This window comes from Oncorhynchus masou, chromosome 9, assembly GCF_036934945.1.
Source record: "Oncorhynchus masou masou isolate Uvic2021 chromosome 9, UVic_Omas_1.1, whole genome shotgun sequence".
In the NCBI taxonomy this organism is placed as follows: Eukaryota; Metazoa; Chordata; class Actinopteri; order Salmoniformes; family Salmonidae; genus Oncorhynchus; species Oncorhynchus masou.
This window is the reverse complement of record NC_088220.1, coordinates 14983925-15001558: the sequence shown is the minus strand read 5'-3', so window position 1 is coordinate 15001558 and position 17634 is coordinate 14983925. Positions and strand designations below refer to the sequence as shown.

The 17634-nt window shown below is 44.4% G+C and overlaps 1 protein-coding gene across 1 annotated transcript in view; it reads left to right on the top strand.

Annotated features, from left to right (window-relative positions):
• LOC135544954 (teneurin-2-like) overlaps positions 1 to 17634 on the top strand; it is a 314923-nt gene that overhangs the window by 156524 nt on the left and 140765 nt on the right. The window contains exon 4 of the mRNA XM_064972642.1: positions 13039 to 13282. Within this exon, the coding sequence (XP_064828714.1) occupies positions 13039 to 13282 (244 nt within the window). The remainder of the gene's footprint in view (positions 1 to 13038; positions 13283 to 17634) is intronic.

Genomic DNA, 17634 nt, shown 5'->3' with positions numbered 1-17634 from the left:
TGCTCATACATACACACCGCACATACATTTTTACACATGCACAAACACAAACTCACTCAGATATACATGATGTTCACAAATGCAAATCTCAAATCCCTCTCCCTATCCCTCCCTCTCTCTTCCTATCCCTCTATCTCTCTCTATCATTATATTGCTCTCTCCCTCTCCCTATCCATCCATCTCCCACTCTCCCTCTCACTATCCCTCAATTAAATTCAAAGGGCTTTATATGGGAAACATGCTAAACTTGTTTATGTTAATTAACGGGCAGTTACCGTGAGACCGGCAGTTATCTCCTTGACAAACACCTGCTGACAAAATGTCATGATCGTCATAGACCTACTTGAGGCTGGTCCTTTACGCTAGAGAGAGAGGGACAGTAGATAGGACACATTGAGACTGGTCCTTTACGCTAGAGAGAGAGGGACAGTAGATAGGAGACATTGAGACTGGTCCTTTACGCTAGAGAGAGAGGGACAGTATATAGGAGACATTGAGACTGGTCCTTTACGCTAGATAGAGGGACAGGAGATAGGAGACATTGAGACTGGTCCTTTACGCTAGAGAGAGAGGGACAGTAGATAGGACACATTGAGACTGGTCCTTTACACTAGAGAGAGGGGGACAGTAGATAGGAGACATTGAGACTGGTCCTTTACGCTAGAGAGAGAGGGACAGTAGATAGGAGACATTGAGACTGGTCCTTTACGCTAGAGAGAGAGGGACAGGAGATAGGAGACATTGAGACTGGTCCTTTACGCTAGAGAGAGAGGGACAGTATATAGGAGACATTGAGACTGGTCCTTTACGCTAGAGAGAGGGACAGTAGATAGGAGACATTGAGACTGGTCCTTTACGCTAGAGAGAGGGACAGTAGATAGGAGACATTGAGACTGGTCCTTTACGCTAGAGAGAGAGGGACAGTAGATAGGAGACATTGAGACTGGTCCTTTACGCTAGAGAGAGAGGGACAGTATATAGGAGACATTGAGACTGGTCCTTTACACTAGAGAGAGGGGGACAGTAGATAGGAGACATTGAGACTGGTCCTTTACGCTAGAGAGAGAGGGACAGTAGATAGGAGACATTGAGACTGGTCCTTTACGCTAGAGAGAGAGGGACAGGAGATAGGAGACATTGAGACTGGTCCTTTACGCTAGAGAGAGAGGGACAGGAGATAGGAGACATTGAGACTGGTCCTTTACGCTAGAGAGAGGGACAGTAGATAGGAGACATTGAGACTGGTCCTTTACGCTAGAGAGAGGGACAGTAGATAGGAGACATTGAGACTGGTCCTTTACGCTAGAGAGAGAGACAGGAGATACAGTAGGATTTACAAGTATATTCTCTACAGGTTTGAAATCATGGAAATCTAATAGTTTCTATATAGAGAGATCTCATGATGGAGAATAATTATAATTATGTAATATTCACAGCTCAGTCAATCAACAACGTTTGTTAAATGAGGTCAGTTAGTCGAGTCCAAAGACACAGCAGGACTAGAGTCATTACCGGCTACTAATTAAACCCACTTTATTATTCTCCCTTTATGACTGTGATAATCAGTTATTTTTCTATTATTTCATTCCAGTTTTTTAATGATAGCCTTGGGCCAGCCGGCAGCAGGGACATTGTTTTTCAAATGCTCCTGTCAATAAAGCTATTATTATTTTGAATCTCAGGAGAACACGTTGTCCTTCACCTTCAGGAAGTGGAGAGAAAATAGGAAAGTATCATAGAGAGGAGAGGAAAGAGAAAAGTATTGTAGAGATGGATATGAGGAAAGACAGTGAAAGTTTCCTGACTGCGTGCGTTTGAAGAGTTAATGCGTTAAGTAGAAAAGGTAGAGTACATGACATTCTTCTTGTGGCCTTAAACTCTCTGGAAAGTAACCATCCATTTACTTTCAACTCACTAACTTGTTTCTCTTTCACCTTTTGTACAAGAGCGAAGAAGAGCAATAGACAGAGAGAGAACCCAGAGACCTTGAGAAACAAAAGAACAGACAGCAGAACTCTCTCTAGGAATGCAGTTGTCTCACAGTAAGGACATTGAGATCCATATGAAAGTGCAACTGCTGTGCTGATCTGTTGTTGTTTTGGTTATTGTGTTCTATGGTTTTCAGTATTCACCACAGCATTGTATTGATCATATCTTTTCTTCACACAACAATGATCCGGTGCAATAATTAACTGTTCTACAGACACTGAGGATAAGAGAAGAGAGAGAGAGAGAGAGAGAGAGAGAGAGAGATTGTCCTTTGTGTTGACCAGCAGTGTAAGCATCAGGCCCAGTAAGAGGTGAGAGACTTGCATCATGGTAACCAGAGCAGGGATCAATGTGTTTCACACACTAACTACACCCCTGGGAAACACATGGCCTGCACTGACTGCTGTTTACACCATTGGTGTAGTGTGTGTGTGTGTGTGTGTGTGTGTGTGTGTGTGTGTGTGTGTGTGTGTGTGTGTGTGTGTGTGTGTGTGTGTGTGTGTGTGTGTGTGTGTGTGTGTGTGTGTGTGTGTGCGTGTTTGTGTGCGTGTGTGTGTGTGTGTGTATGAGCGAGTGTGTGTGCGTGTGAATGTGTGTGTCTGCATGTGTAATCAGAATAAACAGCCAAAAATAGATGAATAAACAAGAGCAAGGTAAACACTAGCTATAAAGTAACAGGGATGAAATGAGGAAGGAGAGGGAGGGAGAGGGCAAGAGAGAGAGAGAGAGGGAGATGGACAAGGAAAGGGAGGGAGAGGGAGAGAGAAAGTAGATTACACAGACCAACTACCATAGTATATTGGGTGGAATACCACAGTGTGCCATCACAGCAGCAAGATGTGTGACCTGTTGCCACAAGAAAAGGGCAACCAGTGAAGAACAAACACCATTGTAAATACAACATTTATGTTTATTTATTTTCCCTTTTGTACTTAAACTATTCACACATCGTTACAACACTGTATGTAGACATAATGACATTTGAATTGTCTCTATTCCTTTGGCACTTTTGTGAGTGTAATGTTTACTGTTAATTTTTCATTGTTTATTTCACTTTAGTTTATTTTCTATTTCACTTGCTTTGACAATGTTAACGTACACTACATATGCAAAAGTATGTGGACACACATTCAAATGAGTGGATTGGGCTATTTCAGGCACACCCATTGCTGACAGGTGTATAAATTGAGCACACAACCATGCAATCTCTATAAACAAACATTGGCAGTAGAATGTCCTTACTAAAGACCTCAGTGACTTTCATTGTGGCACCGTCATAGGATGCCACCTTTCCAACAAGTCAGTTCGTCAAATTTCAGCCCTGCTCGAGTTGCCCCAGTCAACTGTAAGTGCTGTTATTGTGAAATGGAAACATCTATGAGCAACAACGGCTCAGCCGCGAATTGGTAGACCACACAAGCTCACAGAACGGGACGGCCGAGTCATGAAGCACGTCATAATCATAATCATCTGCAACACCCACTCTGTGGGGCGGCAGGTAGCCTAGTGGTTAGAGCGTTGGACTAGTAACTGGAAGATTGCAAGTTCAAATCCCTGAGCAGGCAGTTAACCCACTGTTCCTAGGCTGTCATTGAAAATAAGAAATTGTTCTTAACTGACTTGCCTAGTTAAATAAAGGTTAAATAAATAAAGAAATACCCAGTTCCAAGCTGCCTCTGGAAGCAGGCAGCCTAGTGGTTAGTGCATTGGGCCAGTAACCAAAAGGTTGCTGAGCTGACAAGGTACAAGTCTGTCATTCTGCACAAGGCAGTTAACCCACTGCTCCCTGGACACCGAAGTTGTTGATTATGGCATCTCTTTTTTTCTTTTTTTTAAGCCACCATAGTACAAAAGTTGACCTATTCTATTGGTCAACGTGTTCTTCTCTGCAATTAATAAATATTCCAAACATAGTCTGGGACAGTTGTGGGATGCGATAGATCCCAAATCTATACAACCACTAGCATCAAAAATAAGTTTAAAAGCAATGAGGCTGATGCAACAGATCAGAAAGTTTAGCTTAAAATGTTGACAAACTATTCGACTATGTCTTGCCATTGTAAGCGCAGCAACAGCATACGCTGCAGTAGGCTGTAAGAACAAAAAACACTGTTCTCCAAAGTGATGGCAAATGTGATCAGACATGTGTTACTTTATTATAAAGATGCATTTTACGGTGAAAGGTATCTTCCCCCAACCTGAAACTCACGCCAGCCCATGTACAGTTAGGCTCTACACCGGTTATACAGCGGAATAATGGGTTGCATTTTAAGAAGTCATTTGGCCACTTTAGTTGTGATACAAACCTTATTAAAACATGTAGGCCTATGGGCTAGGCTACATGAGGTGTGTGACTATACTGCAGGTTTGCCTTACTGCACACTAGCTGGGTATCAATCACAGGAGATAATATATCATTCACAGGTGATAGGCTAATATTGTCACCCATCAGACCAGTTTTGATTTAGTCTTGTCTTTACATACACTAAATAATATATGTGTGAAATGTGTTTTTATTTAGAATGGGACATTATTATGCACCTGTATCGAAACAGGGGCAGCTGAAAAAAATAAATGTCATCTATGCACTTAAATAGAGAATGGAGGACGTTTTCCCGTGGTTCATGTTCATGCCAGCCAGGTAGGCTATACTCCTGTTGTAAATATAAGGAATGTGCAAATAAATATAGTAAATTAGGAAAGCAAATAAATAAATTAGGAAAGCAAATAAATATAGTAGACCTAGCCTATAGAAAGCTGATAGATAAATAAATATAGTAGACCTAGCCTATAGAAAGCTGATAGATAAATAAATATAGTAAACCTAGCCTATAGAAAGCTGATAGATAAATAAATATAGTAGACCTAGCCTATAGAAAGCTGATAGATAAATAAATATAGTAGACCTAGCCTATAGAAAGCTGATAGATAAATAAATATAGTAGTCCTAGCCTATAGAAAGCTAATGGGATCATCCTCTTTTTAGTAGAGGCCATCACTCTGTTTGCTCGGCAATTGCATAGCCTGCAAAAAATGTTTCACAACATGAGCTCATGGGCTGTCATGAAGTGTTTGATTCGATTTTTTTTAAACATTTGCATTGATGTCAGAGTGATTAGTGGGACAATAGATTGCTGAGTACCAAGCAGTTAGCAAGTTTGGTAGGCTACCAATGACTAGCAGCAGCATCAGAGAAGCCTAATTACTGTGACTAAACTGTCATGTGGAATTTACTGCCTTCGTGACTTGTGACTGCCGGTGTGGCGGTAATACGGTCACTGTAATGTTTCCTATCCCCCTCTCTCTAGTGTAAAGGACCAGCCTCAATATGTCAAATCTCCTGTCCCTCTCTCTAGTGTAAAGGACCAGCCTCAATATGTCAAATCTCCTGTCCCTCTCTTCAGTGTAAAGGACCAGCCTCAATATGTCAAATCTCCTGTCCCTCTCTTTAGTGTAAAGGACCAGCCTCAATATGTCAAATCTCCTGTCCCTCTCTTTAGTGTAAAGGACCAGCCTCAATGTGTCCAAAGACTCCTCCGTCCCATGGCTCAACTATGTAAAGCTGCTGAGATGGGGTGTATGTGTGGGTGGGTGTGTGTGTGTGCATTAGTGTGTGTACCTCTTTTTAGTGTCCCTCTGTCAATCATCTGTCCATCAGTATGTCTAACCCTCCCTCCCTCCTTCCTCTCTCTCCCTCTCTCTTTTCCTTCATCCTCCAGATTGCACCATCCCCCCTACCTCCTCCCTCCTCCCCCCCTCTGCCCCTCCCTCTTCATCCCTATGCCCCTCCTCCTCCTCCTCTCCACCATTCAGGGAGTGCCAGGTGCCTCTGCTGGAGAATAACTCCTCCCACTCCCGCTTGGAGCCCCGCCCCCACGATGACTCATACCTGCTCAGACACCAATCCCCCTCCTCCGGTAAGAGAGCTGTCAATCACTTCCATCATTCCATCCCTTCATTACTTTGTTGTTGTCTCCCTCCCTCCCTCTCTGTCCAGTCAAAAAGCTACTGAAGATTTTGTTTGATGTGTGAAAGAACGAGGTTGTGTGTGTGTGAGAGAGAGAGAACGAGGTTGTGTGTGTGAGATAGAGAGAACGAGGTTGTGTGTGTGTGAGAGAACGAGGTTGTGTGTGTGAGAGAACGAGGTTGTGTGTGTGAGAGAACGAGGTTGTGTGTGAGAGAGAACGAGATTGTGTGTGTGAGAGAACGAGATTGGGTGTGTGAGAGAGAGAGAACAAGGTTGTGTGTGTGAGAGAGAGAGAACGAGGTTGTGTGTGAGAGAGAGAGAACGAGGTTGTGTGTGAGAGAGAGAAGAGGTTGTGTGTGTGAGAGAACGAGGTAGTGTGTGTGAGAGAACGAGGTAGTGTGTGTGAGAGAACGAGGTTGTGTGTGTGAGAGAATGAGGTTGTGTGTGTGAGAGAACGAGGTTTGTGTGTGAGAGAACGAGGTTGTGTGTGTGAGAGAACGAGGTTGTGTGTGTGAGAGAACGAGGTTGTGTGTGTGAGAGAACGAGGTTGTGTGTGTGAGAGAACAAGGTTGTGTGTGTGAGAGAACGAGGTTGTGTGTGTGAGAATGTTAAAAAAGGGACAGAAAAGAATGAACTGTAAATCTATTATATTATTGTATATTGCATCATTGTATCATAGTATCCTTGTATCATAGCATCCTTGTATCATAGCATCCTTGTATCATAATATCATAGTGTCATTGTATCATAGTATCCTTGTATCGTAACATCTTAGTATCATTGTATCATAATATCATAGTGTCATTGTATCATAGTCTCGTTGTATCATAATATCATTGTGTCATTGTGTATTGCATCATAGTATCATAATATTATAGTATCATTGCATCTTAATATCACTGCATCATAATATTATAATATCATTGTATCGTAATATCATAGTATCATTGCATCATAGTATCTTCATCCTAACCTTGGCAAACAAAGTACACTCACACACACACACACACACACACACACACACACACACACACACACACACACACACACACACACAATGTAATCAGCTAGATTTATTTAGCAAACTGAGTCAGGGAAGAGAGAACAGTATTACTGGGTTTAGTGTTGGCATATAATCTGTATTTAATGCAGTTATGGTGTGACTGGGATGCAGTATAAATCATCATTACAACAGACTTGGGGTCCCAGGTTCAACAGCAACCTGATTAGCTGCCTTTTAACGTGATGTAACATCACACAGCTAATGGCTGAGCTGGAACGGAGCTGGGAAACATCAGTCACTATGGAGGTGGAGTTACCTACCTTACACTGGTGGAGAGACATCAATCACTATGGAGGAGGAGTTACCTACCTTACACTGGTGGAGAGACACATCAATCACTATGGAGGAGGAGTTACCTACCTTACACTGGTGGAGAGACACATCAGTCACAATGGAGGAGGAGTTACCTACCTTACACTGATGGAGAGACACATCAGTCACTATGGAGGAGGAGTTACCTACCTTACACTGATGGAGAGACACATCAGTCACTATGGAGGAGGGGTTACCTACCTTACACTGGTGGAGAGACATCAATCACTATGGAGGAGGAGTTACCTACCTTACACTGATGGAGAGACACATCAGTCACTATGGAGGAGGAGTTACCTACCTTACACTGGTGGAGAGACATCAAATACTATGGAGGAGGAGTTACCTACCTTACACTGGTGGAGAGACATCAATCACTATGGAGGAGTTACAGATACATCCATTACCTACCTGACTATACTGCTAGAGAAGAAATACACTGGGACTGACACACAGACACACATATGGCACTGTAACATAACAGAGAGCTTGGGGAAGAGAGAGACACACAAGGGGAAAGAGAGACACACAAGGCACTGTAACATAACAGAAGCAGAGACACACAAGGCACTGTAACATAACAGAGAGCTTGGGGGGAGAGACACAAGGCACTGTAACATAACAGCTTGGGGAAGAGAGACACACAAAGCACTGTAACATAACAGAGAGCTTGGGGAAGAGAGAGACACACAAGGCACTGTAACATAACAGAGAGCTTGGGGAAGAGAGACACACAAGGCACTGTAACATAACAGAGAGCTTGGTGAAGAGAGACACACAAGGCACTGTAACATAACAGAGAGCTTGGGGAAGAGAGACACACAAGGCACTGTAACATAACAGAGAGCTTGGGGAAGAGAGAGACACACAAGGCACTGTAACATAACAGAGAGCTTGGGGAAGAGAGACACACAAGGCACTGTAACATAACAGAGAGCTTGGGGAAGAGAGAGATACACAACATATGTACACACCAAAGGAGGCTGGTGGGAGGAACTATGGGAGGACAGGCTCATTGTAATGGCTGGAATGAAATAAATGGAACAGAGCCAAACACATCAAACACATGGAAACCTCATGTGGAAACCTCACCTACATTCCATTTATTCCATTCCAGTCGTTACAATGAGCCTGTCCTCCTATAGCTCCTACCACCAGCCTCCTCTGGTACAAACACACACACCAGCGACCACAGACACAAACAAGAGTAAACACATATAAGTACACACACACACCCTCTCCCACACACAAACAGACAGACAGACACACCCACCCAGCGTGTGACTTCCTGGGGATTATCTCTCTTGTTAGTTTCTGCATGGCTTGGTTCGTCTCATTTCCTGCTCAGCGTCCACTCTACATGACGCACACACTCATGATCACAGACACATAAGCACACACGCATGCATTTACACACTTGTATTTCTGTTCAGCAAGTGGAAATGGAAAACTAAATGGGGTTCAGGGTTTGGAATTGGGTCTGGCTCAGAGCACCTGCTCCGAACATTCTCAGACACACACTCTCAGAGAGGGAGAAGAGTCTCAGGCCAAATGTAGCGCGTCTGATCGCTCCTAGAAAGAGCTAGCATTAGCGCTGCGGTTCCGAGGCCCATTCATTATGCATAGGGAGCGCTACCTATTTTTAGCGAGAGGGTCGCTAGCTACTTGCTAGGAAGGGAAGGTACAACTTGTATCTGCAAGGATGAATGGAGAGAGAGAGAGAGAGAGAGAGAGAGAGAGAGAGAGAGAGAGAGAGAGAGAGAGAGAGAGAGAAAGAGAGAAAGAGAGAAAGAGAGAGAGAGAGAGAGAGAGAGAGAGAAGAGAGAGAGAGAGAGAGATTGAATTGAGAGACAGATGGGAGAGCGAGACAGAGAGGATGGAGGGTAAGAACAAGAGAACTCCCCTGAGTTGAGACCTATGCTGATTTCTTTTAAACTGCTGAAGTAGGTTTTTTTTGCGCACACACACACACATACCCCACCATGCGACTCATTGTGTTGAACCAGAGAAAATGTCAATAAACAGTTTACCCGTCCAGAGCCTGGAAAACAAACTGCTTCCCATGGTTCTCACTGCCATGGGCCTAACACACACACACACACACACACACACACACACACACACACACACACACACACACACACACACACACACACACACACACACACACACACACACACAAACACACACAGTGAAGTTAACGTGCCATGGAGAGCCCCTGCCTCATTCTGCTGGTGTCTGCATATGTACCCTGGCGTACTTTGGGCTAGCTCTCTAGCTGGCTAACAGGCTAGCATTGCTGTAGAATTAATGCTTTGGTCTAGCTCTCTAGCTGGCTAACAGGCTAGCATCGCTGTAGAATTAATGCTTTGGTCTAGCTCTCTAGCAGGCTAGCATCGCTGTAGAATTAATGCTTTGGTCTAGCTCTCTAGCAGGCTAACAGGCTAGCATCGCTGTAGAATAATGCTTTGGTCTAGCTCGCTAACAGGCTAGCATCGCTGTAGAATTAATGCTTTGGTCTAGCTCTCTAGCAGGCTAGCATCGCTGTAGAATTAATGCTTTTAGTCTAGCTGGCTCTCTAATGCTTTGGTCTGGCTAACATCGCTGTAGAATTAATGCTTTGGCCTAGCTCACTAGCAGGCTAACAGGCTAGCGTCACTGTAGAATTAATGCTTTGGGCTAGCTCTCTAGCAGGCTAACAGGCTAGCGTCGCTGTAGAATTAATGCTTTGGTCTAGCTCTCTAGCAAGCTAACTGGCTAGCATCTCTGTAGTAGAGAATTCGGTGGCTAACATATCACACCAGTGGAATATATTCTGGAGAACGCAAGCAGTGTAAGTGCTGGTCTATTTCTAAAAACACACACCTACGAATCTATTTAAAAAATCTTTGTTTTTTTACTAACAAGATTGTGAACTGGGCTTTGAAAAAAGTCACACAAACTAAACCCCAACCCTCAGGAGACTGTCTACTTGTAAACTAGAACTCAGACACCCCAACCCTCTGGAGACTGCCTACTTGTAAACTAGAACTCAGACACCCCAACCCTCTGGAGACTGCCTACTTGTAAACTAGAACTCAGACACCCCAACCCTCTGGAGACTGCCTACTTGTAAACTAGAACTCAGACACCCCAACCCTCTGGAGACTGCCTACTTGTAAACTAGAACTCAGACACCCCAACCCTCTGGAGACTGTCTACTTGTAAACTAGAACTCAGACACCCCAACCCTCAGGAGACTGTCTACTTGTAAACTAGAACTCAGACACCCCAACCCTCTGGAGACTGTCTACTTGTAAACTAGAACTCAGACACCCCAACCCTCTGGAGACTACCTACTTGTAAACTAGAACTCAGACACCCCAACCCTCTGGAGACTGCATACTTGTAAACTAGAACTCAGACACCCCAACCCTCTGGGGACTGCCTACTTGTAAACTAGAACTCAGACACCCCAACCCTCTGGAGACTGCCTACTTGTAAACTAGAACTCAGACACCCCAACCCTCTGGAGACTGCCTACTTGTAAACTAGAACTCAGACACCCCAACCCTCTGGAGACTGCCTACTTGTAAACTAGAACTCAGACACCCCAACCCTCAGGAGACTGTCTACTTGTAAACTAGAACTCAGACACCCCAACCCTCAGGAGACTGTCTACTTGTAAACTAGAACTCAGACACCCCAACCCTCTGGAGACTGTCTACTTGTAAACTAGAACTCAGACACCCCAACCCTCAGGAGACTGTCTACTTGTAAACTAGAACTCAGACACCCCAACCCTCCCTGTCTGGAGACTCAGACACCCCAACCCTCTGGAGACTGTTGTAAACTAGAACTCAGACACCCCAACCCTCTGGAGACTGTCTACTTGTAAACTAGAACTCAGACACCCCAACCCTCTGGAGACTGTCTACTTGTAAACTAGAACTCAGACACCCCAACCCTCAGGAGACTGTCTACTTGTAAACTAGAACTCAGACACCCCAACCCTCTGGAGACTGTCTACTTGGAAACTAGAACAGACACCCCAACCCTCAAGAGACTGTCTACTTGTAAACTAGAACTCAGACACCCCAACCCTCTGGAGACTGTCTACTTGGAAACTAGAACTCAGACACCCCAACCCTCTGTAGTCTGTCTACTTGTAAACTAGAACTCAGACACCCCAACCCTCAGGAGACTGTCTACTTGGAAACTAGAACTCAGAAACCACATGCTATTGAAAGTGCCATATATAATTCAGTAGAATTTTAATGAATACTTTTTGTTATATTCATCGAAAGGGAGATTTGAGAAATGCAATGCATTTTTATCGGCAGATTTGAGAGGGAGAGACAGAATATAAATACAAGAATTTAAACAGATGGTGTGTGTGTGTGTGTTTGTGTGTGTGCGTGAGTGTGTGTGTGTGTGTCTGTTTGAAATGTAAATAGTAGCATTTACTCACATGGTTTCACAGCTATTAACATCTGCTGCAATGATGCAGGGATGAAGACAAAGGGAGAGAAACAGAGTGATGAAAAGGATGAGAGTAGATGAAACGGAGGGATGAGACGGGAGGAGGACAACACATGACTATCAAACTCCATCATCCTTCACATTTGTGTGTGTGTGTATGTGTGTGTGCCTGTCTGCCCTCTCAGGAGAGTCTTTGTGTATACACAGATGTGAAGTGTCTGTCCTGTGTAGAGAGGCTAGGTCTCTCCTCTCCTCCCTTCCATCTCTCTCTCCCTTTATAAACATCTGTTCATTCCCCTCAGAGACACCAGTATCAGGCCTCTCGTTCCCCTCCTCTCCCTCTCCCTCTTCCTCTCCTTCTCTCCCCCTCCCCTCCTCTCCCTCTTCCTCTCCTTCTCTCCCCCTCCCCTCCTCTCCCTTCCTCTCATTTTCCCTCCCTTCCTCTCCCCTTTCCTCTCCCTTCCTCTCCTCTCCTCTCCTCTCCCATCCTTACCTTTCTCCTCCCCTCCTCTCCTTTCCTCTCCCTTCCTCTCCCTTCCTCTCATTTTCCCTCCCTTCCTCTCCCCTTTCCTCTCCCTTCCTCTCCTCTCCTCTCCCATCCTTACCTTTCTCCTCCCCTCCTTTTCTTTCCTCTCCCCTCCTTTCCTCTCCATTCCTCTCCTTTTCCCTCCCTTCCTCTCCTCTCCCTTCCTCTCATTTTCCCTCCCTTCCTCTCCCCTCTCCTTTCCTTTCCTCTCCCTTCATCTCCCTTTCCCTCCTCTCCTCTCCTTCCCTCCTCTCCTCTCCTCTCCTTTCTCCTCCCCTCCTCTCCTTTCCACTCCTCTCCCCTCCTTTCCTTTCCCATCCTTTCCTTTACTCTCCTTTCCTCTCCCCTCATTTCCTTTCCTCCCCCTCCTTTCCTCTCCTCTCCCCTCCCCTCCCTTCCTCTAATTTTCCTTCCCTTCCTCTCCCCTTTCCTCTCCCTTCCTCTCCTCTCCCCTCCTTTCCTTTCCTCCCCCCTCCTTTCCTCTCCCTTCCTATCCTCTCCACTTCTCTCCCTTCCTCTCATTCTCCCTCCCTTCCTCTCCCCTCCCTTCCTCTCATTTTCCCTCCCTTCCTCTCCCCTCTCCTCTCCTTTCCTCTCCCTTCATCTCCCTTTCCCTTTCCTTTCCAATCCTCAATCTGACCACAATAGAAATGGGGATCGCCATGCTTTCATTATTTCTGAATAACCATCTTATTTTTTTCTCTCCCTCGCTCTGTCCAGGAGCTCCTAACCACCTTAGTGGTTCCACCCTGCGACCCCCCCTGCCTCCCCCTCACAACCACCAGACCCTTTCCCACCACCACCACCACTCCTCAGCCAACAGCCTGAACAGGAACACCCTAAGAGGGGGTAGGAACACCATCCACGCCCCCCCTCCGGTACCAGGGGATGGGCCCACCTCACCAGAGTCTGTACAGCTACAGGACAGCTGGGTACTGAATAGTAACGTTCCACTGGAAACCAGGTGAGACACTAGTCCCAGTTATACACACTGAATATACACTACAGACCAGTTGAGAAACTAGTCCAAGTTCCTACAAACTCTACAGAACACAGAATACACACTACACACCAGGTGAGACAAGTGACAAAATATTTAAATGCACTTAATACCAGGTGAGACCAGAACCAGAGTGTATTAAATGTCTAGTTTATACCAGAACATTGAAAGTATGTTGGTTCATACTTTCAGAAGCATTGCACAAACAGCAAAAAACAGTGTTGGTTCTACAGTCTATCAGTGATAACAATGTTGATCAGTCTATTTATTGAATATGCAATGAACAAAGACACAGTCTATCAACCAATGAACAATGTTGATCAGTCTATCAACCAATGAACAGTATTGATCAGTCTATCAACCAATGAACAATGTTGATCAGTCTATCAACCAATGAACAATGTTGATCAGTCTATCAACCAATGAACAATGTTGATCAGTCTATCAACCAATGAACAATGTTGATCAGTCTATCAACCAATGAACAATGTTGATCAGTCTATCAACCAATGAACAATGTTGATCAGTCTATCAACCAATGAACAATGTTGATCAGTCTATCAACCAATGAACAATGTTGATCAGTCTCAACCAATGAACATCAGTCTACAATGAACAATGTCTATCAACCAATGAACAATGTTGATCAGTCTATCATCAGTCTATCAATGAACAAGATCAGCCTGATCAGTCTATCAACCAATGAACAATTGTCTATCAACCAATACAGACAGCCTGATGGGATGGAAGCCTCCTACTGTATCCCTGTGGAACCTCACATGCTGAATATCAACTACTCTGGGGACTGCATGAGACCACACACACACACACGCACGCACACACACACACACACACACGCACACACACACACACACATGACACATTCGGAAAATGCATCACACATCATGAAAATACACACATACACACACACACACACATACTCACACACACACACACATGACACACACTCACACACACACATGACACATTCGGAAAATGCATCACACATCATGAAAATACACACACACACACGCACGGACGCACGCACATGCACACAGACACACACACACACACACACACACATGCCACATTCGGAAAATGCATCACACATCATGAAAATACACACATACACACACACACACACTCACACACACATGACACACACTCACACACACATGACACATTCGGAAAATGCATCACACATCATGAAAATACACACACACGCACGGACGCACACACACGCACGCACGCACGCACGCACGCACGCGCACACACACACACACACACACACACACACACACACACACACACACAGAGAGAGAGAGAGCCTCAGAGGAAGGTGTACTGCTTCGACACCCTTCTTTGGTCATGCATGCACTCTGCTCTCTGACTCTGATCCCAGATCAGATTCCCAGAGAGAGAGCGCCATACAGTATTGATGAGTCTAATCATCACTAATTCACAAAAAAACACACACAATCTCTTTCACACACATAAAGTAACACACACACACACACACATTATCTCTCACACATACATAAGAATAGACACAAACACACACACACACACACACACACACACACACACACACACACACACACACACACACACACACACACACACACACACACACACACACACACACACACACACACACACACACACAGTAGATGACCCTCAGAGGATTTTAAATTAGGGGAATGTTTCTGCAGATGGACAAATACACTCTCCTGTCTGTCCTGCCAGCCCAGCCTGTTTAGGTTCAGGTGGTAGGGGTTGGGCATGGCTGTGTGCCTTGTCACAGTGACTGGAGCTGGAGCCCAGACCTCCAGACAAGCCTGCCAACCCCCTCCCTCTAGCCCCAGGACGGGCCCTCCTGTCTGGGCACGGGGAGAGGAGAGGCTGGGTGGTCTGGCTGGAGTTCTGGAGACAGAGCCAGAGAGCTCTGGCAGAGTCACACCATCAGACTGCTGCCAGTACCTATCCTCCCTCTCATTAAGAGATGACACTCTAGCCGTGTGTGTGTGTGTGTGTGTGTGTGTGTGTGTGTGTGTGTGTGTGTGTGTGTGTGTGTGTGTGTGTGTGTGTGTGTGTGTGTGTGTGTGTGTGTGTGTGTGTGTGTGTGTGTGTGTGCTTGTGTGCGTGCGTGCGTGCGTGTGTGTGTGTTGTGGATAGTCTGGACAGGTTGGCAGGGAAGAGGGATGAAGGCACCAGAGTGAGATTTAAGGTTTAGGCTAGAATGACAAGAGAAAAGGGAGAATGGGAGAAACTGAGCGAGGGGTTAATAGAAAGAGATTGTTTTAGGGAGAGAGAGAGAGAAGAGAGAGAGAGAAAGAAGAGAGAGATAAAGAAGAGATAGAGAGAGAGAGAAGAGTAAGAAATAGAAGATAAGGGAGAGAGAGAGAGAGAGAAAGGAAGAAAGAAAGGAAAGAAAGAAAGAAAGAAAGAAAGAAAGAAAGAAAGAAAGAAAGAAAGAAAGAAAGAAAGAAAGGAGAGAGAGAGACCTGAATGCCAGAACAGAAGAACAAGACACTATTAACAGTCATGGGGATAAAGACCTACCAGGAACCAACAACCTTTCCCTCCCCACGTACCCCCATAGAAACAACTATGACAAAGTGAAAAACAAAAATGGAGTACAGCTCGTGAAGCTCTGTGGAACACTGGGTCTGTACATAGTCAATGGTAGGCTGAGAGGGGACTCTTTAGGTAGGTACACCTACAGCTCATCCCTTGGCAGCAGCACTGTAGACTACTTCCTCACTGACCTAAACCCAGAGTCTCCCAGAGCCTTCACAGTCAGCCCACTAACACCTCTCTCAGAGCCTTCACAGTCAGCCCACTAACACCTCTCTCAGAGCCTTCACAGTCAGCCCACTAACACCTCTCTCAGAGCCTTCACAGTCAGCCCAGTAACACCTCTCTCAGAGCCTTCACAGTCAGCCCACTAACACCTCTCTCAGACCACAGTAAAATCACAGTGTATCTGAGAAGAGCAGAACCCAACCATGAAGCATCACGGCCCAATAAATGACATGGTACAAAACAGGCCTATAGATGGAGAGAAAACAGTACAGACATCTACCAAAAAGCAAGTAGTAGCCAAAAAATACAATCTCTCCTGGACAACTTTTTAGCCTTAACATTCTCCTACAGCAATGAAGGTGTAAATGTGGCTGTTTGGAAGACAAACATTATGTTTGACAAATTAGCCTCCTTGGCTAATTTAAAGTAAGCATAAGAGCAAACCAGAAATAACAGAGAATGTAAAATGGTTTGATAATGATTGCAAAAATCTAAGAAAGTCATTGAGAAATATATCTAATGAAAAACACAGAGAACCAGACAACAAAAAGATATGCCGTCAATATGGGGAAAAACTGAAGCAATACAAACACACCCGAAGAACAAAAAAGGAACAGCACATTAGAAATCAGCTGGATGGAATTGTGGAATCCAGAGAATCAAACCACTTCTGGGAGAATTGGAATAAATTAAACAAACCTCATCATGAGGAATTGGCTGTCCAACATGGGGATATGTGGAGAAATCACTTTGTAAACCTCTACAGCAATATAACAAAGAGCCCAGAACAAAAAGATATACAAGAAAATGTACAAATCCTTGAATCAGCAGTCAAAGACTATCAGAGTCCTGTGGAAACCCCAATACAGAAGAAGAATTATGGCAACAACGATGCATCCTCCAACCCAAAAAGGCCTGTGGTGCTGATGGTATTTTAAATGAAATGATCATATACAGACCACAAATTCAAATTGGCTCTACTCAAACTCTTCAACAATATCCTCACTGCAGGTGTTTTATCTGTCACACCATGTCATGTGTCTTCTCAGTCATGTTGACACTGGTCTACTACCATTGCTTTAATGTATTGTTGTTCTCATTAATATTGTTGTTGTAGTTGTTGTTAATGGTAATCCCATGTCCACTACTACTATTATTATTGCTGTTGGTCCCACCATTTATTTATATATAAATATATTTTAGATATAAATATATATTTTTATTTATATTTTTCGATGTGTATACTTTAACAATGTAAGTAATAATGAACTTGCCATGTCAATAAAGTCAAATTAAATTGAATTGAGAGAGAGAGAGAGAGAGAAAGAGAGAGAGGAGTAAGAAATAGAAGATAAGGGAGAGAGAGAGAAAGAGAGAAGGAACAGTAAGACATAGAAGATAAGGGAGAGAGAGAGAAAGAGAGAGAGAAGAGTAAGAAATAGAAGATAAGGGAGAGAGAGAGAGAGAGAATAGTAAGAAATAGAAGATAAGGGAGAGAGAGAGAGAGAAGA